The sequence below is a fragment of the Uloborus diversus genome, chromosome 4 (assembly GCF_026930045.1).
Source record: "Uloborus diversus isolate 005 chromosome 4, Udiv.v.3.1, whole genome shotgun sequence".
Classification (NCBI taxonomy): Eukaryota; Metazoa; Arthropoda; class Arachnida; order Araneae; family Uloboridae; genus Uloborus; species Uloborus diversus.
In genome coordinates, this window is record NC_072734.1 from 174,219,314 (window position 1) to 174,247,100 (window position 27,787).

Genomic DNA, 27,787 nt, shown 5'->3' on the forward strand with positions numbered 1-27,787 from the left:
TAAAACTAAAAATTGTAAAATAACAAGTTAAAAATATCTAAATCACGACAATGAATATTAAAAAGTTAGTAAATTTTAAAAAGACAAAAATTAATCTACATAGAATAATCAATTAAAATCAACAGAGTTCCGTCTGGTAAAAAAAAAAAAAAAATAATAGAGAACGACTTCTAAGAATCCTACTTTGGACAGCAAGTTGCATCGAATTAACGATATCTGAGCAGTCAATTAAATTATGTAGAACCTTATAGAAAAAAAGAAGACAAAAAGTTCACGGCGTGATTTAAGAGTGGGAACATTATAAATTACCACATAGGTAGAGTTAAAATGAAATAAATATTTCACCATTTTATTTTGCCCGGCTATTTCACTTTGATTCACATTCCCATACATTTAAAAGCTCTGAGTCCCTTATTTACTTTTTTTTTCTTTTGCATTGGATTACTTTAAATTAATGGAAAATTGACCTTACTTGATTTGGATTGGAAACGGAGGGGCAATTATCACAGGCATCTCCGACACCATCATCATCGGAATCCTGCTGATCGCCGTTGGCGACATGAGGACAGTTGTCGACGATCGTCGGGATTCCTAAAGTTTAGGCATTCGAATCATTAGACGTGTGTCAAGAAGAAACATATCGAAGTTTGAATACAGTGGTGGTTAAAAAAAATTGCATCACCCGCGCCGCAAAGGACAGGAATATCATCCCGACAGCATTCAACACACAGTCAAGCATCCCGTATCCCAGTTGATTTGGGGATGTATTTCTGATCAAGGAGTTGGTGGGTTTCACTTTGTGCAAGGAACAGTAAACGCTCAGGTGTATATTGGCATTTTGGAGGAGAAATTGCTTCCTTCCTATACTATCCGGGATCACTTTACTTCAGTTCCAAACGTCATTTTCCAGTATGATTCTGCTCCGTGCCATAGGGCAAAACTGGTAAGTAATAATTTAAAAACTTTTACCCTACCATTAGACTTAAATTGACATGGGGTTAAGTAATTTTTTTCTCTAAACTCACACGCAGGTTCGAAAATTGAAAAATGAGCATGGGGTCAGCAGTTTGCCTTGGCCCGGAAACAGCTCCGATCTACGTAAACAATTATTGGATTCCTGCTGTTAAATGTTTATTTCATAAGTTTTGCTGAATTTCACATACTTTCATCGTTAATCGGTCGATCAAAACTTCTCACATAATCCCACTGTTGTGAAAATGAGAGGGTAATGCATTTTTTTTTACCAGCACTGTAGTTAAATCAGTAACTTATCTTGAACTCACAATAACTAAAACAAATAGCAAATTATTTACTTTTTCAACAGCTGTTGCTCCCTAGAGTGATGGCTTATCTCATATAGTGAATTATAATACAGTAATTACAATATAGTGAATTCGAGAAAATTTCTAAAGGACCTTGTAGTTTTACACAAACGTGATTTGTAAGACGTTTACTTTCTGACTTTTCTATTTTTTGACTTTGGGAATATGTTTAAATGTTTCAATACGCCTTCCAAGCCCCGAAGGGATATGTGGCATCCTGAAGTAGCCTGCCTAGCATGGGTGTATCATGTTGCGGTAATTTGTGCATTTATCCTCAACCCCCCCCCCCACACACACAAACGCAAAATAAATAAAATAATAATGTTCTATGGAAATACGAAATTCATACAATTTTCAGGAACAACTCGAAATCTTAAGTCTGTAAAAGTACAAAAGGCAGATGAAAACTCTGAACGCTTTCTATATAACTTGCCCTAGACGCATATGTGCAGGGCCATTGCCAGGTCTAAAAAGTCAAAGGATGTATGAAATTGATGGCTCCTTAATTATTTCAAACGTATCTCAACAAAAGAAAAAAATAGTGGGTTTAGATGTGTCCGGGGATCCCCCCCCCCGGAAAATTTTTAAATTTGTTGTCTCAAAAATACATTTTAACTTTATATTTTTCAAAAACTTGCAATTCCACTTTGGGAGTCACCCCCAGACGGGTGACACCCGAGGTGGACTGCCCCCCGCCCCCTCTTAGTAACGCCACTGCTTCCTGTACATATGATCCAACTGGAAGTTAATTAAAACACGCCAAAAAGGAAAACATGTTTATAGTTACCTTCAAACCTCGAAGTATGTGGGAGAACAACATAATATTGAACGACCTAGTCACTTGTAAATAAAAAAAAAAATAAAAAATATCGGTTTACTAAAAAAATTCTAGCAGACATAGGGTTTCTATAAAAATGTCTAGTAAACAAAGATACGAATTCATCTTTTGCAAAAATCGAAATGTTAAATTGCAAAATTTTATGATATTTCTCTCAAAACGTTTTAATGATAGAAATACACAACTGTCACATTGCATTTAAGAGATATTTAAGAGCCTACTGAAGTGAAATTATGAGGTAGTTCTGTTAATTTCGTACATTATGAAATTTTTACAAAGAGTCACTTTTCAAATCAAAAAAGATCATTTTTGACGATAAAAACAGCAGTTTAGAAAAAAAAGCGAGTCTCAAAGCAAAAACTTCACCTCAATAGAATTATGAACATTTGAGTAAATGTGGGAAAAATTCCAAAATAATATGTGTAGCATGAGGTTTTAATATTAACCTTTACAGACATTTTAATGCAGTCCTTCCCCATGAATATTAAGGTTGGGTTACTTTTAATTTACATAGAAACATAAATTTGGTTTCACTAGACAGCTCTTTAATTGAATAACTTGAATACATAAAATCAAAAATATATTTTTTGAGGCTTTAGGGATACCTAGTTCCCTTAACTCTGTACCTCAGAGTCAGATGGACGTAAGTCACATTATGGTATTTTTTTCAGGAGAGAGGAAAAACTTTCTTCTGGCGCATGCAAAGGATGGTAACCCGTGCTCTTTTAACCCTAGTAAAAAAAATTGGAGGATTTTTTTTTTCAGAATGACGTTCACTGGCTTGATGCGGAATAGGATTCTACATACAATGCACTAATAAACGGAAAATCACAATATGTCGACTTACGTTAGTCTAGCTCTGAGGTACAGAACTTTCTATGAGTTTTAGCTGAAATAATGACAACGTTAAAATACCTAAAAGATTTTTAAAATTCAGATACACTTGACGAAACCCAGACATTTGAAACCTCAAAGTGGCAAAAAGATTAATTACATCTATATAATTTAAGCAGATATTTTTGTAGTAATAATTGCTAATGATTGATCTGTTACCGTCATCATCACCGTCATCATCGCAAGCATCTCCTATTCCATCTCCATCCGAATCCAACTGATCTGGATTAGGGATTGTAGGACAGTTGTCGCAGAGGTCCCCTAATCTGTCAGGCCCATCAGCATCTGTGTCTTCTTGATTAGGATTTGGCACTAACGGACAATTGTCCTAAAAATAACAGGACATTAATTGAAGAGCAAAAAATGGCGATTCCGGAACTGGACGACAGAAGCTACGCTTTCAGTCAATAACATAAGTTGAAAATGTCGAGTTGATAAATTTAACCGAAACTGAATTTGATTTTGTTGTACACTTTGTTGCATTTTGTTGTATCAATACACTTTCGTTATTTTAAGTCTACGTATTCAATAAAAGCACAACTTCTGTCTCCAGTCCCGAAACTGCCTTTCTTTTTATTTTAACATAAAAAACTTTGAGCCACCATCCTTTCAATTAACAGCTGAATACGCTAGTCGATTGCGCGACGGAGGCTTTGCGACCGATGAATTGTCAAACGAGTTACAAAAAAAAAATATATATATATTAAAACTCCTCTAATGCGGACACTAACGGGACAAAATTTTTTGTCCGCAACAGAGAGGTGTCAGCAGGATAGGGGTTTAATAATGTTATTTGCATTGAAATCGAGGAACTAAAAATTGTCCACATTTGAGGGGTACGAAACGGGGAACCCCGCTCTGCTATGCCATCTAGGGCTTCCAGAGAACGGACCTTTCGGCCGGGGCCCCCCTACCCGTAAGGGAACGAGAACTAAACCACTTACGACTCTAGACACCGTGGACCCAGGTACGGACCTGACTCCGGTGGTGCCCATTGCCTACGTGTCCGTTAGGAGGGTTTTTATTGTATGTATATATATATATATATATATATATCTGCTTTGTAATATCAGCGCAGATAGAATCACCGCAAAAATTATTGTCATACACAGAACCAAACAGCACAGAGGCATGAAGAATCTACAGGGAAGGCGGGAGAATCTAACGAATTTGTGATAACTTCCCAGATACGCAACTGACACCGAGGGATGTTTTTGACTGCAAAGCTATAAGTGCTAATCTTAAGAGAATTAGAGTTGAGCCTTCATTGGTAAAATTTTCTGACAAAAATATCAATGAAATTGCACAGGCCATCATCAAGACTCACGGCTGTATCTAATAACAAAGCTCTGCGTAGGTGCTTTGAAGGTTGCAGATGGAATGCTTTTTTAGGTCGTTCATTTGGGCAATCACGAGTTGCTTATTGTTTTCATTTGACTGTTGAATGATGTCTTTTGATTTTTTCCCGCCTTTCCTCTGCCGCACCACCGTCGACCGGCCTCTCCCGATGCTGCTCCTCCAGCGAGCACCGTCTCTCTACACACACACGCGTACATACATACACGCACACACACACAAACTACCGCCTAGACGCGTGCAAGCGTACATACACACACACAAATGCGCGCGTACACACACACACACGCTCGTGATTGAGAAAAACATAATTTGAATTAAAGATGCCAAACATTCAAATTTCCTTTTCTCTCTTTTTCAGTTCACTATGACCACCGACGTCTCATACGAAGCATCGGTTAAAAAATTGAACCGTTTATGAATACGCTCGTTCAATTTTTGTACACGCGCAATTACATACTTCAAAAACTTTCTTTGCCGCATTTTTTTTTTTTAACATTAACCAAACACGCAAGAAATCTTGATAAATATGTGAGGATTTCTTTTGTAATGGAGTGCTGTCAAATCAAATCTCGTTAAAGAGCATTCTAAAATTTAGATAAATGATGTTTCTCTTTGTTTATGCATTAATTTTCCTCGATAGTACCTGGATTCTTGAAATCTTGCACGGATTTATTCAGCAATAAAAAACCCGTAAAATGTGCCGAGTTGTAATCTCTAATGTGTATACTTGCAATATCAAGACTAATTTATTTATAAATACCTTTGAAATCTAAACTTGTTGTTTGAAGCATACAATGCATTTATAAAAATGCATGCATGTGTTTGTTTTTTTCCGGTGTAGTGTTTTTAAAAAAAATGAGAAAGTGGAAAACTGAGAATAAAAACCCTAAGAAATAATGTTTTTAAAAAATAAGAAATGTATTTCTAAATTATTGGATAACAACTTAGAAATAATTTAGACAACTAAATAAAAGTTAAGATAAATAACTTTATTACGTGCTGTAAAAATGACATAACTCACTGGATTGTTAATAATCCCATCATTGTCAGCATCTTCATCACAAGCATCCCCTATGCCATCACGATCTGCGTCCTCCTGTCCACTATTGGGCACGTCAGGGCAATTATCCTGGGAAAAAGTATGGTATGATTGATTATTACCATTACTACAATTACCCAATTATATTGAACTATATCGTTTGAAATACTCAGAGGGGTAAACATTAAATGCAGTTTTGGTAATGAATCTCAACTATCACTCTTAGTGAATTAGTTAAAATTTAAACAATTTCTTAGTTTGAAAATTAGAATATGTTGTAAAAAAACATCAGCTTTCCTATTAATTGCACAAGTAAATGACGCATTTTATTTTCAATATAACCTAAAATGAAATTATAGTTGAAAATTTAATTATTATTATTATTTATTTATTCAATTATTTATTTTGCAAGTTACAGTTATTTACTGTATCTTTTAAAAACCAACTCGTTTGCGAATCGAACATTTGCTTCAATAATCTACCTTGCAGATTTAAAAAAAAAAAAAAAAAAAAAAAGAAGAAGCACGCACTGCAGTTTGTACTAGCTCTAAGGCCGGATTGGGAATCTTAACCGTACTGATCATTTATTCACTACTCAGAATATAATTGATCCCTTGTTTTCAGCTTGCTATTCAAACCAAACCTGTAGATATCTCTTTTAAACGTTTTGATTACAATTAAAACTTTTAGACTGTTGCGTTTTGCCTGCCTTATGCTCCTCAAAGTCGGTCCTCCTATGCACTAAAATAAATATTAACATTATATGATCAATTGTTTTTTAATCATTGTTTCTTAGCACTCGCTGTCTCTGTTAGTATTTTTTTTTTTTTTTTTTTTTTTTTTTTTTGCTGTGACAGTAGTTTTGCGATACTAACATAGTTTGTTTTGTACACTAGATTTTCTTTGAAAATCAAGAAAAGTAATTTGAAGATTCCAAATTTAGTTTCCTCAGCGACCCCAGAACTTTTAATTGCGTTGTATTTTTTGTTGAATGAAAAATTATCATATAAGCTTTGTGCTACAATATGAATTAAATGAAATATCAAATAAAGCGCAAATTTTGACACAACCGAAAGTCGCAAAGTTCTCTCGCGACTTTCGGTTGTGTTGCTGAGCTTTTTAGCACTGAGGAAGAGGCTCCTTTGTAGCTTTGAAATAGCTATATGCTTTTAAAAAATGTGCTCTTTCTTTTATAAATATTTAAGTATAACGCATGGAACTCATACGTTGTGGAGCAATCTTCAGATCTTAACCATGGTTTTACTTCTTTCAAGCGTTTTTTTTTCTTTCATTTCTTTAGAAATTATCCGTCTTTAGTTCTGCTAAAAATTATTAAATGCTGATTTCTAAAACAAAAAGCATGGAGTAAAATCTTTTTTTTTTTTTTTTTTTTTTTTTTTTTTTTAGCAAAAAAAAAAAAAAAAATCTTCGAGAGTGAAAGAGCTAAGATAATTATGTTCTTCAGTCAAGCTAATGTTATGAAACATAATAATCTTCTTAAACAAAGCAAACTACACTTGCATTTTATCGTTTTAAACTTTTACGCATTGGTATGTACTTAAAAAATAACGCGTTCTCTTTTCTTCTTTCCATCTCATACATTCTATTAAAGTAGCTTTATTTTTAGGAATGAAAAACTCCTGAAGTGCAATCGATAAAATAAAAAAAAAAGCTTATCTTATTATATATGAAAGTTGCATAATGGGATTAAAAATAAAGTAAAACTTTTTTTGAAAGAGCAAGTGATATGCCTGATTTAATGGCATGAATTGGTTTATGCAACAAATTTCTTTTACGAAAAAAAATTGTTCTCGCTAAAGAAAATTTAATTAAAAAGAATGAATAATTTATAATTCATATAAACTATGAATTTTAAGCATTTTTCAACTTATAAATATATTGTTACACGTCTCTCTTACGAAAAATATAAACACACACACAATTATGTTGTAGATACGCTCTAATGTCCGCTTTGGGACTTTAAAATTGCTTTCAGTGGTTCCCAAAACTTCAGAATATGGAATAAAAAACCAACTTACTGCTTTGCATCTTGAGTCAGCACAAGCCAACAACGAATCCGGCCATCCGTCCAGATCTCGGTCTTGTCCACAACTCCGTCCATCTCCAGCCCATCCAACTTTACACTAATTTAATGAAGAAGAAAATTGTAAGCAATAGGGGAGGGTGGCCCAAAGCTGGTAGGTTTTCGAAGAACGCTCGAAAATTGTCGTTTTTTTATTTTTATTGCAACAGTTTCGGTTTTATTCCTAGCAGGGATCTTGAACTTCAAAATAAAAAGTGATTTTTGTTTTATTTCAAACCCAATATTTATTTATTACCAAACTTTACTCTCTTAAAAAATTCCAGCGATTTTAACTCAGACTGAGTAAATTTTCACTCCTTTACAGTTTCGAAAACGCACTTTCCTTATAGGAGTGAATTTCATTCCTTTTGCGGAGTGGTTATTTTCACTCCATTTGGATAAGCTAATTTCACTCCCTTTTGATAAGTGTTTTCCACTCTTTTTTAAGACTAAATTAATATCCTAAATAAGTGACTGCTTTCCGTTTTGGAAAGCCGCTATTTCACTCTTTTTTAGAATAAAATAGATAAAATCATTTCTCTCTCATTTGGTGAAATTGTTTTTTAAATGTGTTTTCATGTGCTTATGCTGTGTATTTGAATTTAAAACTGTTTTTAAAATTGTTATTTCATTTGAAAAAAAAATAGGTTAAAAAAGTGTGAAAAAAAAAACTGTTTTTAGTGTTTCCGAAGAGGTTGCACAAAAACTGTATGGTAAGTACGAAGACTTTTCTAATTTATTGAAACTTTAACTGGTAATATTTCTTGAACTACTCGTATATCGTTACAAATCACCCACGTGCATTATTACGTACATTTCCGAATTTAAAGATTAAAATAAAATTAAACAAACCCACACAGTTCCAAATAAATAGATTTAAAATTTTGAAACTCTATATTGATATTCTCGGTGTGCCTTTTAACATTAATAATGTTTTAAAAGTTACCTCAGTTCAAATTAATTTAAAAAGTCACTCATAAATTATGACAAGATACGTTTGAATTCAATTTTGTTTCTTCGGGGCCATTCATTAATTACGTAAGAACAATTTTGGAAATATTTTTGACCTTCCCTTCCCCCTATGTAAGGGTACGTAAGATTCCCTCCCCCCCATCTTACGTAAGATTCTTTTTTTTCTTCACAATAATAAAATAACAAATATTACATCACTGGGATCGTTCTTAAATTAACTATCATTATAATTTTTTAAAACCTTTTTGAGTAAAGAAATGTTTACTGTAAGGAATCTAGACCGAATGTTTTTTCGACAAATAATTTTTGTATATGATGCGATACTAATTAAAAATAAGACATGCAAAACACAGAGCGATTCTTTTATTATATTTTACACGTTTCATTCTTTGAAACACAAAACAGCTCATCCTATAATACATACTTTTACCTTCCTGAAGCAAATGAAATATAATATTTGCCAAACCACTTGACCGCGGATTTCTAATATAAAATATCGGCTTGGAAAATATTAGTAAGAATGGATGTAACCCCCCCCCCCCTCCAAGCAAGGGTATGTAGAGAATTTTCACCCCTTCCCCGTCAGGACACTTACTTAATTAATGAATTGGATGTTACACATATGAATGAGTATTGTACAAAGTTTATGATACTCTTCAAAGTTTATTATACACACAAACAATATTTGATTAATTTAAAATATACGCAGTGGTTGGAGCTCCGACCATCGGGAGCGGATTCGGTATCCGACCTATAGATTTGCGCATGGTCGGGTCTGTAACACCTGCCTAAAATATATATACAGTACACACACACACACCAAAGATGGTAACGACTGTTTCAAATGTCCTATTTTTGATTCGATGACCGAAACAAAATTGTTGATGAAAGTTTCATTCATTTGGAAGAAAAAGTTACAAAAAGTTCGCCGTAACATTGCACGTGGATGATTTGTAATGATATACGAGCAGTTCAAGAAATATTAACAGTTTCAAGTTTTAATAAGAAAGAAAATTCTTCGCACTTACCATGCAGTTTTTGTGCACTTCCTTCAGAAACCTCATTCGGCAACAAATATTGTTTAAATTCATTAAATGAAGACATTTAGATAGCGACATCCACTTGGTACTCGCGACCAACGTTGGGTAAGCCTAACGTAGAGAGTAAGCCTAAGGTATAGAAGTTTCTCCCTAAACAAAATCACGTGACAGAATCGATCCAATGAAAATGTTTTTGAGTCCTTCTTTTAAAGAATGTTTTTATATTTCGCTCATCAAACGGAGTGTTTCCGAATTTCACGCGAATAAAGAAAAGTTTTAGTCTTGGTTTTTTTGTAAAGCGTCTTTTTCGATAAAGCTAGCACTCAGAAAGAATGAATGCACCCGCAATAGATTTCACTCTTTTCAAGAGTTATTTTTTCGCTCTTTTGAATTAAGAGTGTACAAACATTTGAAAAACCCACTTTTCAAATGAGCGGAGCCCAAAGCGGGTAAACTTAACTAATTGTGATTTGGTACATTTCCCGATCAAATACGAAGTTATAAAATGGTTAAATTAGTTGCCTAGCAACCTGCCAATATAAACAAATGTATAAAAAGTTTTGTTTTTCAATTTTAAAGTCAGTACATTTGTTTATAAAACAGAAATAAATAACGGATTAAATTCATAGACTAATTAATTGCCATCCTACAAAATAACTTTTTAAAGTTATCCTATTAAAAATAAAAAATCTAAGTTGGCACATGTGTCAAGAATTTATAAATAAATACATGATTAAATCTCATACCCGCTTTGTACGACCCGCTTTGTAATCTCGACTATTCTATAAATATCGTATCCTGGGAAGAAAAAAAAAAGCTTAACTCCAAAAAATTGTAACGGAGAAAATCAATATTTTACGCTATGCAGTTTCCCCACTATTTCACCACTTTTATGGGACCAGAAAAAGTCGTCCTTAAGTAGAACGCGTCCTCAAACAGAATGTTTCTTCAACTGCAGTGTAGGATCTGGGAATATGAAAAGTAGTCTTTAAATTGAGAAAATCGTTAAATAGAGCGTCGTTAAACAGAGAACTAACTGTAGTAGTATTGACTAAGAAGATGAAGGTGACTTTCCTCTTTCAGTAAGTAATCTCGACTATTCTATACATATCGTACCCCGGCCAAAAAAAAAAAAAAAGCCTAACTCCAAAAAATTGTAATGGAGAAAATCAAAACTTTATCTATGCAATTTTCCCTCTATTTTACGACTGTTAAGGGACCAAAAAAAGTCGTCCTTAAGTAGAACGCGTCCTCAAACAGAAAGTTTCTTCAACGACAGTTGAGGATCTGGGACCATGAAAAGTCATCTTTAAATTGAGAAAATCTTTAACTAGAGCGTCGTTAAACAGAAACTAACTGTAGTAGTATTAAGCTATTTAGTCTCAAATATTACAATACGCTGAAGAAGTTTGTAATGTGATGTTTACTGTTTAGTTTTCTTTGCTTAAATTAATATTGCATACTTAAAGTTCGAAAAAAGTTTCTTCTAAATTATGAAAGTTGAACGATATGTCACTACTGATTATATCGTTTTTACGCCACCCGCATCACTTGTGTAAGCTAACTTTGTGCTAGTTTTGTGTATAAGAAAGAGCAATAAAAATCCATATTTTCTAAGGGTTTTTTTTTTCTTCCAAATTTTGAATTGAGTCTCTTTCGTTGCCGAGATGTAATATTGGAAAGTATTCACATCCGCGCGCTTTTCTGTGTTTGCAACACTCAGGCTAACCTATTGTTAGTTCAGCACTGAAACTGGGACATAGAGTTTGCAAATTTAAAAGAAAAGAAATCAAAAGTCGCATGCTAAACGACAAACCAGATTTCTTTCGTACTAATTGTCCCATGAATTTATAAACAAGTAATTTAAAACGTATTTAACATTTGGGATAGAATATGCAAATTTAAAAAAAAAAGAAATCAAAAGTCGCATGCCAAACGACAAACCAGATTTCTTTCGTTCTAGTGGTCCCATGAATTTATAAACAAGTAATTTACAACCAGGGTTGGCTTTTTGCCGGCAGAAACTGGTTTTTTTCCTTGCCAGTGGCAGAAACTGGTTATGACCGGTAAAAACCGGCAGAAACTGGCAAAAACTAGATAAAGTTTTTAATAGCTCTAGTAATTACTTAATGACAGGCAATTAAGTAAAATGAAAAATATAACTCCATTTCGTCATTGAAAAAACTTAATATAAGTTATTTAATGATTAGTGTAAAAATATGTTAAATAACAAGACTGAAATTTCCAAAGCAAAATAAAATTTATCATAGTTGAAATTGCTATGTGTTAGAAAGTTTAGCCTTGTAATGTTGTAAGTAACAAATTTTTCAGTTTGTTGTTTATAATTATTTTGTTTGCATTTAGTATAAAGTGTAATATATATATATATATATATATATATATATATATATATATATATATATATATATATATATATATATATATATATATATCAAATATTTAAATAAATACAGATTTGTTTTATTTCATTAAACTCTAAAATTCAAGAACTTGTCATTTTACACTTAATGGAACTGAAGAAAGCTATTCTCAAAGAGCTTAATCAAGCAGTTACTGATAATCATTTACTTGCCTATATGCTCCATCCAAAGTATTAGGGAGTAAATTTGTCATGTAATCAAGAAGAAAGAGCCCGCACTTTACTCACAAATATTAACCATGATTATGTACCTTATACCATTGCTTTACAAAAAAAAAATCGGCCCCTTTTCCCAAAACCTATTTTTCCAATCACGTTGTAACAACTACTCCAAATACCGCATGGTGGTCCAGTTTGAAAAAATGTGCTATAGATGAAAGTTTTGTGAATCTTGCTTGTTCTTTGAGGATAATGCCAGCTAGTTCTGCTGGGATTGAAAGAATCTTCTCAAATTTCTCTGTTGTGCACAACAAATTGGGAAATCGGTTAGGTTTAGAAACAACATCAAAACGTTTATTTTGTTACAGGCTGCTGCAGTGTGAAAACAATGTAAAATTTGATTTTGAATGGTGATAGTGTTGTAAATAAATTGTATTTGGGTTAATATTTAATTATATTTCTTATATATTTTCTATTGTATGTCAGGAATTGCATTATGTCATTTTTTGAGTTTCTGCCATAAATGTGGCAGAAAGGAGTTTTTGCCATGCCGGTTTTAACCGGTTTCTACCAGTGGTTTGCCAACCCTGTCAGAAACCTGCCAACCCTGTTTACAACTGTTGTTATTTAACATTTGGGCTATTCCACAAAAAAGTCAACCCTTTGTCCCGCAAGTGACGGTTCAGATATTTTCAATAAAAAGTAATAATTTTTAAGGGTAATGACAAAATTTTTCGCTTAAGAAATACCACATAGGTTTGTAATTTGTTAACCAAAAAAATTGTTTATTAATATTTTAAAGCATTATTTGTAATGAAATATATGAAGCGTCACGTGCGGTACAAAATGCCGTTTTCCTTGGAAGGCCCGTTTGCTCTATGTTACGGTTTGAAATTCACATTTTACTCAAGATGTATTTTAAGATTAACAACTCTTTTATGCCTAACATTTACATTTTACTCAAAAAAAAAACCTATGGAAGGTTTACTTTGATACTTATTTAGCAGTTGATAAGTACGCAAATAGTAACATGATTAAAAGTAGCCTTTGTGTCAGTGATGTATGACTGAAACAAATAAAAAATTCAAAACACACCATAGCAAACAGCTGGAGAAATCCCAAACTCCTTGACATTTGAAAATACAAACAGAAATCGTATTAACACATGTAGGGATGGGGTTTGTTTATAAACAAAAAAAAAATCCTGTCTTCGTTGAAACTTTAGAAATAAGAACGAAATACAAATGTATGAAACATAAAAGATGAGAAGCCCGCAACAGAGCAAATATTAAACCCGAAAGTGAAAACAATGTATGAAAACATACGTTTGAAATAAGAGAAAAAGGAGAACACAAATAAAAAGAGAAATTTTTCCAAGCATGGGATAAAGTTACAAATATAAGATTAGCCTGGGATCTAGGCTGGCAAAATCATTATAGCTCACGTTATGCATTTGCATATTAACACCAGAAAGGCCTGTAATGTCCCTCAAGCAGTTTATTGTACAATAGATAGGATAACTACAGTGAAATCCCGTCACAACGAACTTCAAGGGGCCGCAAATTTTGTTCGTTGTACCGGGAATTTCGTTGTAATGGAATTCAAATGATGTAATGGCAGTTATATAGGGACTGAAAATGTAGTTCGTAGAAACGGAAATTTCGTTATATTGGTATTCGTTGTAACGGAATGTCACTGTATTTGAACGCGATGTAACTTTGTAGCATTTTGTAATGTAACCCTATATTAGTGCTTTTTGAATCACTAGCTAGATAGTAGAAAAAATGTTGAACCTCCTACCTAGAAAGACGGGAAAGGCTACAATGGGGCTGAGGTATTTTGGAATAAATAAAATAATAGTTTAAAAAACTAAAAAAACACGCTTTCGTAGCAAAATGAACGAAAAAGTGAAAAATAATCTTTGGATGATAGTATTTGAACAATCACTTAATTTTAATGTAATACAAAAAAGCGTGATGGGCTGTCTATTTACATTTCTGCATGGACAACAAGTGGAAGAAATTCAAGACAACGGATAAGAAGCCCCCCCCCCCACGCTTTTTTGTATTATCTTAAATGTAAGTGATTTGTCAACTACTATCATCCAAAGATTAAATCTAATTACCTTGGAACAGTGGAACAAATTTTTTCTGATGCAGAAAAAATTAAAGGTTTTTGTAGATATTTTTAAATAATTTTCGCGAGCATTTTTTGATGTTTTTTTTTAATTTTTACTTTTTCTCATTGTTGGATTTATGCCAAAATATTAATTAAAATTGGAGGAAACTAACAATTAAAATAGTTAATTAATTAATTTGGTCATAGAATATTGCATTGTCGTCGGGTCTGCGGTCGCGTGCCAAATTTCAAAAGAATCCGATCGCAGGAAGAGGGCGAAATTTGAGCTGCAAGATTCCGTTACAAGGTACATACATACATACATACATACAGGTGAAGCTAATAAAAGCGTATTGAAAATCCGAGATATTTCTTCTTGTTCTTATTAACTTTAACATGAAAAATTACTAATCACTCTAGTCTCACTTTTACTTTCCTACATTTTTGAAACTGGATGGAATACTGCCAACTACCCACTAGCAAAATAGTAGGGCCTACTCTTTTGAAACAGATACAGTGAAACCTCTGTGTAACAATACTGTCTATATCGATAAACCTGTCTATAACGATATTTTCTTTGGTCCCTGCAAAATATCAGCATAAATAATCAAACTGTCTATAACAATATTTTTTAGGTCCCAACAGTATCGTTGTAGACAGGTTTTACTGTATATGTCTTTTTGTTTCGGCACGTAAAAATAACATCACTAAACATCGTTGTCCTTTCAGTTTATATTTAGTCATTAGAGAAGATTTGTGGTATATTTGGACTCCAGCAAGAAGAAATCTTAAACGAATACACTCAAAAAAAGGAAAGAGCCAAATTGGCTTCTGCAGTTTTTCTAGGTATACGACAATTTTCAATCTTTCTAGTGCTAATGTTAAGTAATCAAGTGTATATTCTATAAAGGTTGTCCTTACTTTGCACTGGTATTTAGAAAGGCCTCTCCGTAGTTCACATTCTGCATTTCCGTCGCACAACGTTCCATCCGGACACATTCCAGGATGCGGGTGGCAGCCAGAAGTTTGATTTCCAATAAATCCCTCAATGCATTCTCCACACGAAAACGATCCCTTGAAATGTAAAATATGATTAGTCCATGAGCAAGGATAGGAATACTCTTGAACAACAGTGCGAACAGTACCGAAATGGAATAACTATGTGAATCGGGCAATCATTCTTTTTTCAATAAGTTACCGCGCTATAGCCAGGGCTAAGGCAGAAATACATGAAATACACCGCAAGCTCAGTCATTCCAGCCGAGGGTTGCAATTTCGTGCTTATCAGCACTGATCAGCCTGGCTTAGGAAGTGACTGAGCTGGAAGTGGAAAATCCTCTTAAGAAAGCCAAAAGTGCCACATCTGGTTTGTGCTAATTCCGTATTAGCAACCAGTTTATTTGGCACTCTTGGCTTTCTTAAGAGGTTTTTCCATCTCCAGCTCATTCACTTCCTAAGTCGGGCTGATGAGTGCTAATAAGCACAAAACTGCAGTCCTTGGCTGGAATGATTGAGCTGGCGGTGTATTTCGCGAATCATTCTTTGTCAAGTTAAGGATAATGCTGCGGTGGGAAGGTAAAAGGCAGTATCAGCAAATTTTTCATGTTTCATTCTTTTGCGGTTTTGTCATTAATCGTACTTTAGCATGATTGTACAAGCTTGCTTATTGATTTTCCGCTGAAAAAAAATAATCCGTCATATATACTATAACATTGCTAGGGGAAATTTGAAAAGCTCATATACGCATATACAGCCCTTTACCTTCGTACAGCAGATTAAAAGACATACAAACTGCTTTACAAAGTATTGTTAGTTTGTACTATTAATAATTATAAAACTTTTGGACTTAAATATTTAGGAAGAAGTGCTAATTGATGCACACATCAAGTTAAAATCACAAAGTGAGACAAAAAAAAAATTATACCCATTTTAAAACATTTATAATTAAAATAATAGTAATTTTGATAACTTTGTACTTCTGTAATACATCTTTAAAACAGTTTTAAATTAATGTGAAAAAGTATGCTAGTCATTAATTATTATTTTGACATGGTACATTAATCAAAATTTCAGAGGCGATTGAAGTCTTTTTTTGCTTACCGGTGTATTTATACATTGCGAATTTTCAGTACATCCTCCATTTCTGCCATCGTCACACTCATTTATATCCAGACACAGCTTTGAAAAAACACATATATTAACTAAAGATGCTATCAAAGAGCGTATCACTTAATGACAAAAAAAGTAATAAGAAATTAAATTACGAGTCTTTCAACAAAAAATAAGATCATGTATTTTAACTCGACAGTTCAGGGCTGTAATCGTGGAATTTTATCTATCAGACAGCCACGACCAAACGTGTTGCTCGGTTAACAGTTTATGAAAATAACGATATGACACGCATGTTAGTTAGTCACTTAAAACAGGACAGTTAAATGTTTTTAAAAATGTTTTTGTTTTAGAAATAATGTTCTTTGTAATTCCAAGTGTCATTTTAGAAATCCTTGTTGTAACAAATTATTTTATGGTACGTTTCCATAAATAACATTTATACGCTGCTTAAATTGGATAAATTACTTCTTTTTCATTTTAATTGTCTATCATTAGTTTATTTATAGAATACCTAGGTATTTCATAGAATAACCAGTTAAAGTGTCAAATTAATAACATATTACACACTTTAACGGAGTAGAGAAGCCAGAAATTTCCGACTTGATGTGGCCAAGGTAATTTCTAGCTGCGCTACTGACATATTGATCGAACACGATCGGTTGTGTTAGAGATTACATGCAAATAAGATTTTAAAGATTGCAAAATAAATAAATAAATAAATAAATAAACATTTTTTTACTATCTTCTTACAGAACTATTAAATTAACTAAGTTTACGCTTCTTAGGTTCTACCTGTTTCTTTTAGTTTGCTATCAAATAATACATGTTCTCCATTCCAAAAACACTCATATAGATACGTGTATCTCTATCATGTGATTATCATAGGATAAGTACAGAGAAGGTTTACCTGGCAATGGCAACTCTTACGCACTTTTAACCAGTTAAATGGCACAGAGTTTTGCTAGTTTTAAACAGATTAAAAACGGCCAAACATTACATCTCCTGAAAAAGTAGTTGATCTAATCGTCTTGTCGAAAATTGGTGAGCGGTGGTTGGTTAGCCATATTTTCCTAAATGAGAATACTTTCAAGCGGGGGGGGGGGGGGGGGCTGTACTCGCGCACGCGTTTTATAACTCATACTACTTAAATCCAAAATTTTGTTTTGAGTTTTTAATCCGGACGAACTTTCTAAGTAAGACGTGAGTCGTTGAATCATGCAAAGGAAGAACACGCACATAAACGTACGACTACAGGAAGAGTTTTCAACTGAAGATTAAACCTTAAATGAAGTTCCAAGATAACACGACGTACGATGTTTTCGGTGAAATAAAAAAAAAATCCAAATGAAAAATATTACATACTAGTGGTACCCGCACGGCTTTGCCCGTAGTAGAAAATGAAAAGATCATTTGGTTCGCTTTATTTACAAATAATGAATGATGAATTTCTCGCCAATTGGCTATATTCATTTGCTTGCCCATGTTACTGTTCCACGTTATGATAATTCCGTTATTTATTCGTCCACGTTGTGATAATTTCCTATTCGCAACTCCAGAGCTCGAATATGCTACCTTGCGGTGATTAATAATTCGGAACTCCAGCGCTCGAATACGCTACCTTGCGGTGATTTATAAAACTGCGAATGCAACTAAAACATTGCCACGTTGCGCTCCACGTGTATCTGTTGACGTAAACGCGGTCAGTTTGTTCTGAGTAACGCATTCAACATGTCTAACGCCTTCAACAACAGAAATTAATTCGTCCCTTAGTAGTATTCTCGAGCTTCTCAAAATAATGTTAGTTTTCCTTATTTCTTTCAAAAAAGTATTAAATGGTGGAAGCGTAAACAAGAAAACTCTGGATTAACAAAATTGGATAACGTTATACCAGGTAAAATTTTTTATTGTTTTGTATGAATTTGTAAGAATATGAGTTTTTTTTAATCTTAAATTAATTTAACTAATCATATTTTACAGCAGCATTTAGTTGGAATGGACAGTATGCAAAATATTTTCTTGAATTTATTATCGTAGAACAAAATAAATAACCGAGAAAGAATTTACTTTATTCCTTTTATTCTCAGCTGAAAGGTTTCGCCAAATTTGTTTAGGGTTATAGTTTTGGAATTGTGCGAGCAAAGTAGCCTTGGCGAGATTTCGCGTTTTTAGTTAAACCATTTTTAATTTTTATCATGAGTGGAATAAAATGATAGTAAGATTACAGAATTCGATAAGTAAAAAAAAATAATGGTCAATCAACTGAAAAGAAAACTACCACCATACATAAACTGTGAGTACACATTTTATTTATTTTGTTCTGAGTGAATTTGAATAAATATCAGTTTTTCAATTCGATGAGAAAACAAGAAGTTCCGTCTAGAACTAGACGAGCCTACTTTCCCGTATACCCATTCTACTTTCTAGTACCTGATCAATATTATCAAAAATAGCTAAAATCGCAAATTTTTTCAAACATATTTTTTTTAATATTTTAAGCTGATGTCTAGGAATAAAATATTCCTTACTTTTCTTCAAAAAAACGAACAAATAAAATAGCAGCACCTTTTAAACAAAGCAGCTAATACACTTCTTTCCATTAAAAAAAATTTTTTAACAGCTTTCAAAACGAAAAAATAATAATAAGTTCATTAAAATAAATACATCATATAAAAAAATCGTTTCTTTTTCCCCTGTTGCCGAAAATAATTTTTTAAACGAATTAATGCACTTACCAAAATAAAAAAAAAAACAATAAAATGTCAACTTAAAGAAATAATTTTCATTGTCAAAAAAAAAAAAAAAAAATCGTCTGCGCATATTTTTCGAGTTTATTCACCGAAAACTAAATACCTAAATTAAAACTTTAGCGTGAAAATAAAAACAAATCATATCAACAATAATTATTTCACAGTTAAAACCCCAGCAGCGGAGTCGGAGTCGGAGTCAATCTCATTTTGGGATAAAAGAGTCGGAGTCAAATATCCAAGAATCGGAGTCAGTCATTTGTCCTCCGTGTATAAATGTTTGCCAAAGCTACGAAGTCAGAGTCGAAGTCGGGGAGTCGGAGTCCGATTAATTGTCGGGAACAGGAGTCAGAGTCAGTGTCAGGTCCCCCTAAATTCTCGGTGTCGGATTCGGGAGTTGGTCGTCAAGAGCTATTTCCAACAAAGTTTGTTTGAAGTAAATCCGCCTTCAAGTACGGAATCTACATTGACTTTCAGTTTCCCCGTAGGCGCTAATGTTAAGGGATTTAAACTGTTCAAAATTGAACGGAAAATTGTTCAAATCAAAAAGATATCTTATATACAAGTTTTTTATCAAAAGCTTTTTCCTACAAAGTTTGTTTGAAGCAAATTCGCCTCACAGTTCGGAATTGCTTTGAATTTCCCCGTAGGCGCTAATGTTAAGTTTTTTTGAACTGTTCAAAATTGAACAAAAAATAGTTCAAATCAAAAAGTGAAATATGGGAATGAGGTGTCCTCGCCGAGATCTTTCGAACAAAAAAAAGTTTGTTCGAATCGGACTATTCATTCAAAAGTTATTAGGGGGGGACAGACAGACAGACCGACAGACAGACCGACAGACAGACAGACAGACAGACCGACAGACAGACATTTTTCCCCATCTCAATACCCTACTTTCCAATTTTTAATTTTTCAATATTCATTTAATTATTTTATTTATTTTTGACTTTTTTTTGTTTTTCACGATATTTTTAAGATGCATTAAGCCTTCTTTCATGCTTTTTTCTTCTTTTTCTGACTTTTACTGGGAAAGTAGGCTAAAAAACGAACTGAACAACATTGACTGGACACTTTTCCTTAACCTAATTCCACATAAATGATTTAAATAACCTTTGTTACTACAGTATCCTACTGAAATAGACAGTATGCAAATAAATCTTCTTGAAAATATTTATCGCAGAACAGATTGAAATATCCAGAAAGAACGTTAAGAATTTGAACAATAAAAAATAAAAGTTCGCCAAAAATCTGTTTATAGGGTCATGGTTTTAAAATTGTGTGAAAGAATAATGTATCTTGACAAGATTTCGCATATCAGGTAAATCATTTCCATGACGAATGAATTAAATGCATGATTTCTTTAGATATCCAATCATATAGTCATATGAATAAAGCGAAAAAATCGTACATAACAACAAAAATCACAACACTTTTAGCATTTTCTTCGTTACCACATGCGTTTGTTTAAGTTTTTAATTCCGCCATTAGACAGTGACTGCAGTGCCCCCTATAGTTCGTTGGAGTTGCGAATACTAAAGAAAAGGAAAAACATTCCATTCCACGTGTTTTCTTCGGGGTAAATTATAGGCTTCAGACAGTTTATGGTGTAATGTAATTTCAGAAGAATAGAAAAGAAAGCTTCCCACAAACACGATGAAAAATTACTGTCATTTACTAAGCGACAAAGCAAGTTATAAGTTACGGCATTTGTTTGTTTTACCTTTTTCATCTGTCATTTGACAGTGGCTGCAGCGCCCCCTATAGTTTATTGGAGTTGCGAATTAACAAATAATGGGTGACGAATTTCTCGCCAATTAGGTTGCCCATATTATGGTTCCACGTTATGATAATTTTGTAATTTATTCGTCCACGTTGTGTTAATTTCCTCGGGAAAATGTTCTTAAAATTGGAATATAAAAAGAACAAAATTCGCATTTTCGAAAAATCGCTTCGTGTTGCGCACCCCCATGCTATAAACTAATTCTGAGCCAAATTTCCTGAAAATCTTCCGAACGGTCTAGGCACTATGCGCGTCACAGAGATCCTGGCAGACAGAGAGACTTTCAGATTTATTATTAGTAAAGAAGGTATTTTAACAGAATAAACGTAAATTTAACTTAGGGCAACTAAAATATTGACTTGCAGTGCTTGTGAATAGATGCTTTTTTTTCAACAGAAGTAAAACGCGTCAAAATCTCAACTAATAATGATTAGAGATTAAGAACTGGATGACATATAATCCCTTACTTAAAAGCTGATACTACTTTTTGTGAGAAAATAGCTCTTCGAAAAGTTAAGAAAAGTAGTTTTCTCTGTAACACTAAAATCTTAAATTGCAATAACAGTATCTAAAAGAAGTACCGCAGAAAAAAATCACTTAAAGTGATGAGAATAGCAACTTAAGCACCCTGTCTGTGAGCTTATAAAATAATAGTTAGAGGGAATTGCATTTCTAAAAAAGAAAAAATATTTTCTTCTGAGAATGGAATCTGAAACTGCACTAGTACTAACTATAAATAAGCGAAATGAGAAAAATAAAACTCTTTGAGCGTTTTTATCAACGTATATTTCACAATACACTCATAAAGGGGAAAAAACTTTAATTTCTCCTTGATAAACTTAAGCATAGGGTAGACCAGGCACGTTTACGCGATTTTTTTCAATGAATTCTCTAAATTTTCTGTTTTAACTTAGGAAGTTTTAGAAATTGCGGTTTTATAAAGCAGTTAATGGAGTCAAAATTGGCATATCCAGTTGTTGTTCATTTTGAGTTTGTAACCGTTAAAAAAATATATTTTTGAGTCCAAATCCGTTGCGTAAACTTGCCCAGGACACGAGGCACGTTTACGCATATTTGTTTTGACATCTAACGTGGTTCTGTTAGTGGTTTGAACATAATGTCTTACCATCGTTAAAATAAAGCAAATTTATTACATACTGAATACTGTATAAAGTAAAAGCTGAACGGGCATGAAGACATTCATTTCAGATTTTCAGAGCTAAATAGCCTGAAAATACTAAAACGTTCTGAGACAGCCCGGAGCGAAAAAAGTGCACTGCACGTTTAGAAGTAAGACACACAGTCAGAACGTGCGTAAAGGTGCTCAGACGTCAACACGTAATCTTGCCCCGTCGCCAAGTTTGTATTTATTTTTTACATGCAAAAAAAAAAAAAAAAAAAAAACAACATTTCAGTTCATACAAATACGGTTCTCAAAAAAGGGTAAAATTCTGCTAATTTGTATATATTTGTTCTTTTTTAACTAAGTATTATTTATTCAAAATTAGCTTCAAAACGTTCAACTCAAAAATTATTTGACTTGGTAAAAAACAGATTATTCTTTCTGCATGCTAGACCGAAGCTCGACAGATGTTCAAAAACTTGTGAGGTTATTTGCTAGGGAGCAGCATCAATATGTTATGAGTGTTGGCTCTCCAGCTATAATTCGTATTGAAAAAAGGGCATTGCGTAAGCGTGACCCGGGCTATACCCTACTTATGTGAAAGCATTGTTTAACACGATTTGCATTTAATCTACAGCTGAACCCATATTTTTATATAAATATTTGGTCATAATCTTTTGTATCATCATCTAATGGAAAAATAGAAGGCCTATCGTGACAAATTTGTAGCGTGTGACACTGATCGTAATGACAGACAAATAGACATATATAGCTCACATATCCAGAATCTTAAACATTAAATTTAATATCTCTACGAAAAAAAAACTTTCTTACACTGAACGTAGTTTATTACAAGACAAGTACACCGCAGTACAAAACTGACAAAAATAAAATAAATCGTTCATAAGAATAAGTGGACAATTCTTTAGCTAAAAAAGCAAACAAAAAATATTTTTAATATTACCTGTCTAACAGTCCGTGCAACTTCTAGCCCAATGCCTTGCACATCCCTTCCAGTATATCCGGCTGGACATGCACCACATCGAAATCCGGGCGCAATATTTAGGCAAGATGTCTGTGGATGGCAAGGTCTGGCAATTTCACACTGCAAAAGAAAATCTGTTATGAGCAAAGAATAAAAATTCTTTTAAAAACTTACTTTCTGTATAAAGTACTTTAAGTCTGTGAGAATTAAACATGTTTTTTTCAAAACATCATATCAACACATTTAAAATAGATAAATTAATAAGTCTATCTTAAATCAAGATTTGTTTAGACGCTAGGAGCAAACCAATGGTCCTCATAATGATTCGCAGGGGCTTGGGAAAACACGCTGCCTAGAATACCTACAGATTTACAAAAAACGTAACTGGATTGCATTTTTTACCAAAAAAAAAAATGTAACTGGAGCTAAATTACACACAACGCCACCTGAATACCAAATGTTGTTGTTGCTGTCGTATGCCAGCTAAGTTGGCGAAATTTGGGGTGCACTGATTCATTTTTTTCAACTGTGCCGTAATTTGGTATGAAGTCCGACCTACACAGGTACACACATACCATAAGGACCCGTTTATAGAGTAGGCAACCATTCACACAAAGAAAGGACAAGGACATGAGAGAGAAATTGCATTTATGCCCAAGCCAAGAAGTTATCCTCCGCCGGTGCAGCTGGCAACGCTACCTGGCGGCAATACAAGAGTTGCTATGACGAAAAATCCAAACAATTCAAACATTTGCTTCGTAAATATTTTAAATTAGGTTTAAAAAAAATAAATATCGTCTGATATTTTAAATTGTTTTTGTCATTTGTTTTTTGCTTATTCGCAACTCCAACGAACTATAGGGGGCACTGAAGTCACTGTCTAATGGCGGACTTAAAAACTAAAACAAACGCACATGGTAACGAAGAAAATGCTAAAAGTGTTGTGATTTTTGTTCGTACGTATGATTTTTTCGCTTTATTCTTTTTAAATTAATTTTCAAAGTCTTGTGGATATTCTGGCCCACGTAGAAAGAAATGAGAATTCAAGAAGCATTACTAAACGTCAAAGATTAATGCAAACTACGTAGTTCGTAGTTCTAAGCAGCTATTTCCACGATGTTGAATTCGATATTTATCAATTCTTGATAAAACTAAATAATAATTGTGGCCTGACAAAAATAACAATTAATGCTAGAAAATTCAATATGACATTACAAATTGTTATCGAAAGAAGATGATACTTTTTTGCCTTGCTTGGCTAGCGCTTATTGTTTTCCATTTGTAGCTGAGTTATTTCTCTCGAATTCCCGAATCGGTTAATTTAAAAATTTTCTGTTTCGATTTTTCTAATTTCTGAGTTACGATTTAATTGTGTCATGTTATGCAAATCATCAACAAAAATTTCATGAATATATGGTGGTAGTTTTCTTTTCAGTTGATTGACCATTATTTCTTTTCACTTATCGAATTCTGTAATCTTACTATGTACCATTTTATTCCACTCTTGATAAAAATTAAAAATGGTTTAACTAGTAACGCGAAATCTCGCCAAGGCTACTTTGCTCTCACTATACTAAAACTATAACCCTAAACAAATTTGGCGAAACCTTTCAGCTGAGAATAAAAGGAATAAAGTAAATTCTTTCTCGGTTATTCATTTTGTTCTACGATAATATATTCAAGAAAATATTTTGCATACTGTCCATTCCAACTAAATGCTGCTGTAAAATATGGTAAGTTTAATTAATTTAAGATTTAAAAAAAACCCATATTCTTACAAATTCATACAAAACAATAAATTTTTTTACCTTGTATAACGTTATCCAAGTTTGTTAATCCAGAATTTTCGCTTTCACCAATTGTTAAGGAAATAATGAAAACTAACATTATTTTGAGAAGCTCGAGAATACTATAAGGGACGAATTAATTTCTGCAGCTGAAAGCAAACTAAGACACATCGATTGCGTTAATAAATACTCAGAACAAACTGCCTGTGTTTGCGTCAACAGACACACGTGGAACGCAATGTGGCAATGTTTTAGTTTCATTTGCAGTTTTGTAAATCACCGCAAAGTAGCGTATTCGAGCGCTGGAGTTCCGAATAGACGTTTGCTCACTTTAAATCTCTTGTGTAAGTTTTGTCTTTGAGTAATTTTCTCTGTGTAATTAAATTATGAATTGTTAATTTATCTGCTATCAATAACTAATACCTTCGATCGATGGCAGTAGCAGTTGTACTGAAATTTACCTATTAGGATCACTTTTGCTCTCCTTAAAAGCGAGAAAGCGACAAGCATTTAGCATTATGGGGGCGTTGATGACACATACGCTGCCAGTTTAGGTTTGCTCCAACTATACTATGGCAATCGAATTTTACAGATACATTACTTGTGTTCTTGGAAAAAAAATCAACTGAAATAATGAATTTACTTCATTGATGTCTTCACAGTGCGTTCCATTTCCTGAGAATCCATGTGGACACGGTCCACATATGTATCCTGGAGTAGCTTCCACATTCATACATTGTACACCAGACCAGCATGGGTTTTCTGAACATCGATTGACAGGTTTGCAAGAAACACCGTTACCAGTGTAGCCGACCGGACACGAACCACAGCGGTATCCTGCCTCATTATCATAGCAGCGAACACCTGTCAATACAAGAATTTTTGATTAGATGCGATATATTTTCTTTTTCGTTTTTCTTTTTTGAGTTAAACTTTTATTCTAAAGTTGGTATGGTTTCTAACATGTAGCATTTTTTTTTTTTTTAAATTCATCCCAATTCACTCTCTATATTGCAGATAAAAATGTTGAACTGCTTTATTCAAGTTTTTTTAGTTTACAAATATTTGCTGTTTTTTTTAATTTGTTGTCAGGAGGAAAAAAGGAAATTTTTTTCTGACAAAGAACGTGGGATACGTTGGTCCACCTCTTTGTGAGGCACGTGGGACCAGACCAACCTACCACCAAGAACCTTAAAAAAAAAAAATCTCTAAAATCTCAATCATTTTCACAATATTCTAAGTAAAGTAAGAAAAACAACGTTAAAAAAAGCACGAATTTGCTAATTACAGCAGACACGTGTTTCGGCGTTACATGGAACGCCTTTTTCAGTGAAAAAAGTAATGAGCTTATGGATGAAAAGACATCCGACAAAAGCCAAGAGCAGATAAGCATGCAGCTTAAAAGATAAAAATAGCCGATTAGCCAAACACCAATGAAAAAATTATAAACCGAGCAGGAACCAAAAGAAGATAATTTTGCTGTGAGTGTGAAACCGTCTTTTTCAAAGCTTATTGCTCCTGTTGAGAAAGCTTTTACATTTAGTGCCTTAACTTCCTCTCAAAAAGATTCGATTCGGCATCTTATAGCTTCTAATATTGACTTTAATTCGAAAATTTCTAAACCTGTATTTGCTAATACTGTTAGCCGTTCTGTTAAAGACTTAGTTTCGAATTCTGATCTGGTTATTACCAAAGCCGACAAGTGTAGCCAAATTGTTGTTCTTGACAAATCATCTTATGTTGATAAAACTAATGATTTGATTTCTTCTGGGCCATATATCGAAATTTCAAAAGAGCCTAGTCATAAAGAGTTTAAAACTATTTCATCTGCTGTTAAGTCTATTCCTTCAAATGTTAAACGCTATGTTGTTCCATCTATTGCTAATTGTGCTAGATTTTATGTTTTACCTAAGGTGCATGAGGCTGGTATTACTTTCAGGCCGATTGTTTCCAATATTGGTACGGTTTCGTACAAACTTGCAAAATATTTAGTCTTTGTGTTTTCTAATCTTAGGAATCACAATTTATTTACTATTAAAAATTCTGTTGAGTTTGTTAAAAAAATCATAGTTTCGTTCCAAATAATTCTTTTATGGTTTCTTTTGATGTTAATTCTTTATTTACGAACGTTCCCGTCGAAGGTTCATTGTTATGCTTTCGTCGAAGTTTTTCTGAATTTCATTTCACCAATACGGAAATAGAGGATTTAATTTTCCCTACCCGTACTTGTCTTAAGCAATGTTCTTTTGTTTTTAATGGGAAATTTTATATTATGTTAGATGGTCTGGCTATGGGAAACCCACCTAACCCCATTCTTAGTAATATTTACATGCATTATTTTGAGGTTAAGCTGTTCCAAAAACTGCAGTTTCAATTTTATTTTCGGTATGTTGATGATTGTTTTGTTCTAATGAACCAGAATCAGTTTGAGAGTGATGAGGTTTTATCTATTTTAAACTCCATTGATCCTCGTATTCAGTTTTCCGGTGAGAAGAACGGAATAATTGCATTTCATTTCTTGATGTACTTGTTTCCCGTACTGAAATTGGTTTTGAAACTACTGTTTATCGCAAACCTTTTGCTGTTTCTTTACCTCCTCATAGACTATCGTCTCATCCTCCAAATCAAAAATTTTCTGCTTTTAATTCTTTTGTTTATCGCGCAATTAATACTTGTTCTTCATCGGAACTTAATTATCTTAAAGCTGTGGCAATTGATAGAGACTAATCCACCAACTTTGATTGATTCCATTTATAAAAAACTTTCAAATAAATCACAAAATTATGTTCTTGACCGAACCTTCATCAGAATGAATTTGGTTGTTTTGCCATTCTTTCCATCTGTAAGCTATGAGGTTGCTAAGATTCTAAAACGTTTCCAATTCCAGGTGGTGTTCTCTTCTATTAATAAACTTTCATTCTCTTCTCTTAAAGATCCTATTCACCATCTTAATTGTTGTGGAATTTCTAGAATTAATTATAGTTGTAAACTT

The 27,787-nt window shown here is 33.3% G+C and overlaps 1 protein-coding gene across 1 annotated transcript in view; it reads right to left on the bottom strand.

Moving 5' to 3' along the window:
• LOC129221003 (cartilage oligomeric matrix protein-like) overlaps positions 1-27,787 on the bottom strand; it is a 210,965-nt gene that overhangs the window by 17,015 nt on the left and 166,163 nt on the right. The window contains exons 7-14 of the mRNA XM_054855438.1: positions 25,439-25,659; positions 22,988-23,128; positions 16,365-16,442; positions 15,186-15,338; positions 7,492-7,596; positions 5,435-5,542; positions 3,214-3,382; positions 473-591 (exon numbers count right to left, since the gene is read on the bottom strand). Coding sequence (XP_054711413.1) covers positions 473-591; positions 3,214-3,382; positions 5,435-5,542; positions 7,492-7,596; positions 15,186-15,338; positions 16,365-16,442; positions 22,988-23,128; positions 25,439-25,659 — 1,094 coding nt within the window. The remainder of the gene's footprint in view (positions 1-472; positions 592-3,213; positions 3,383-5,434; positions 5,543-7,491; positions 7,597-15,185; positions 15,339-16,364; positions 16,443-22,987; positions 23,129-25,438; positions 25,660-27,787) is intronic.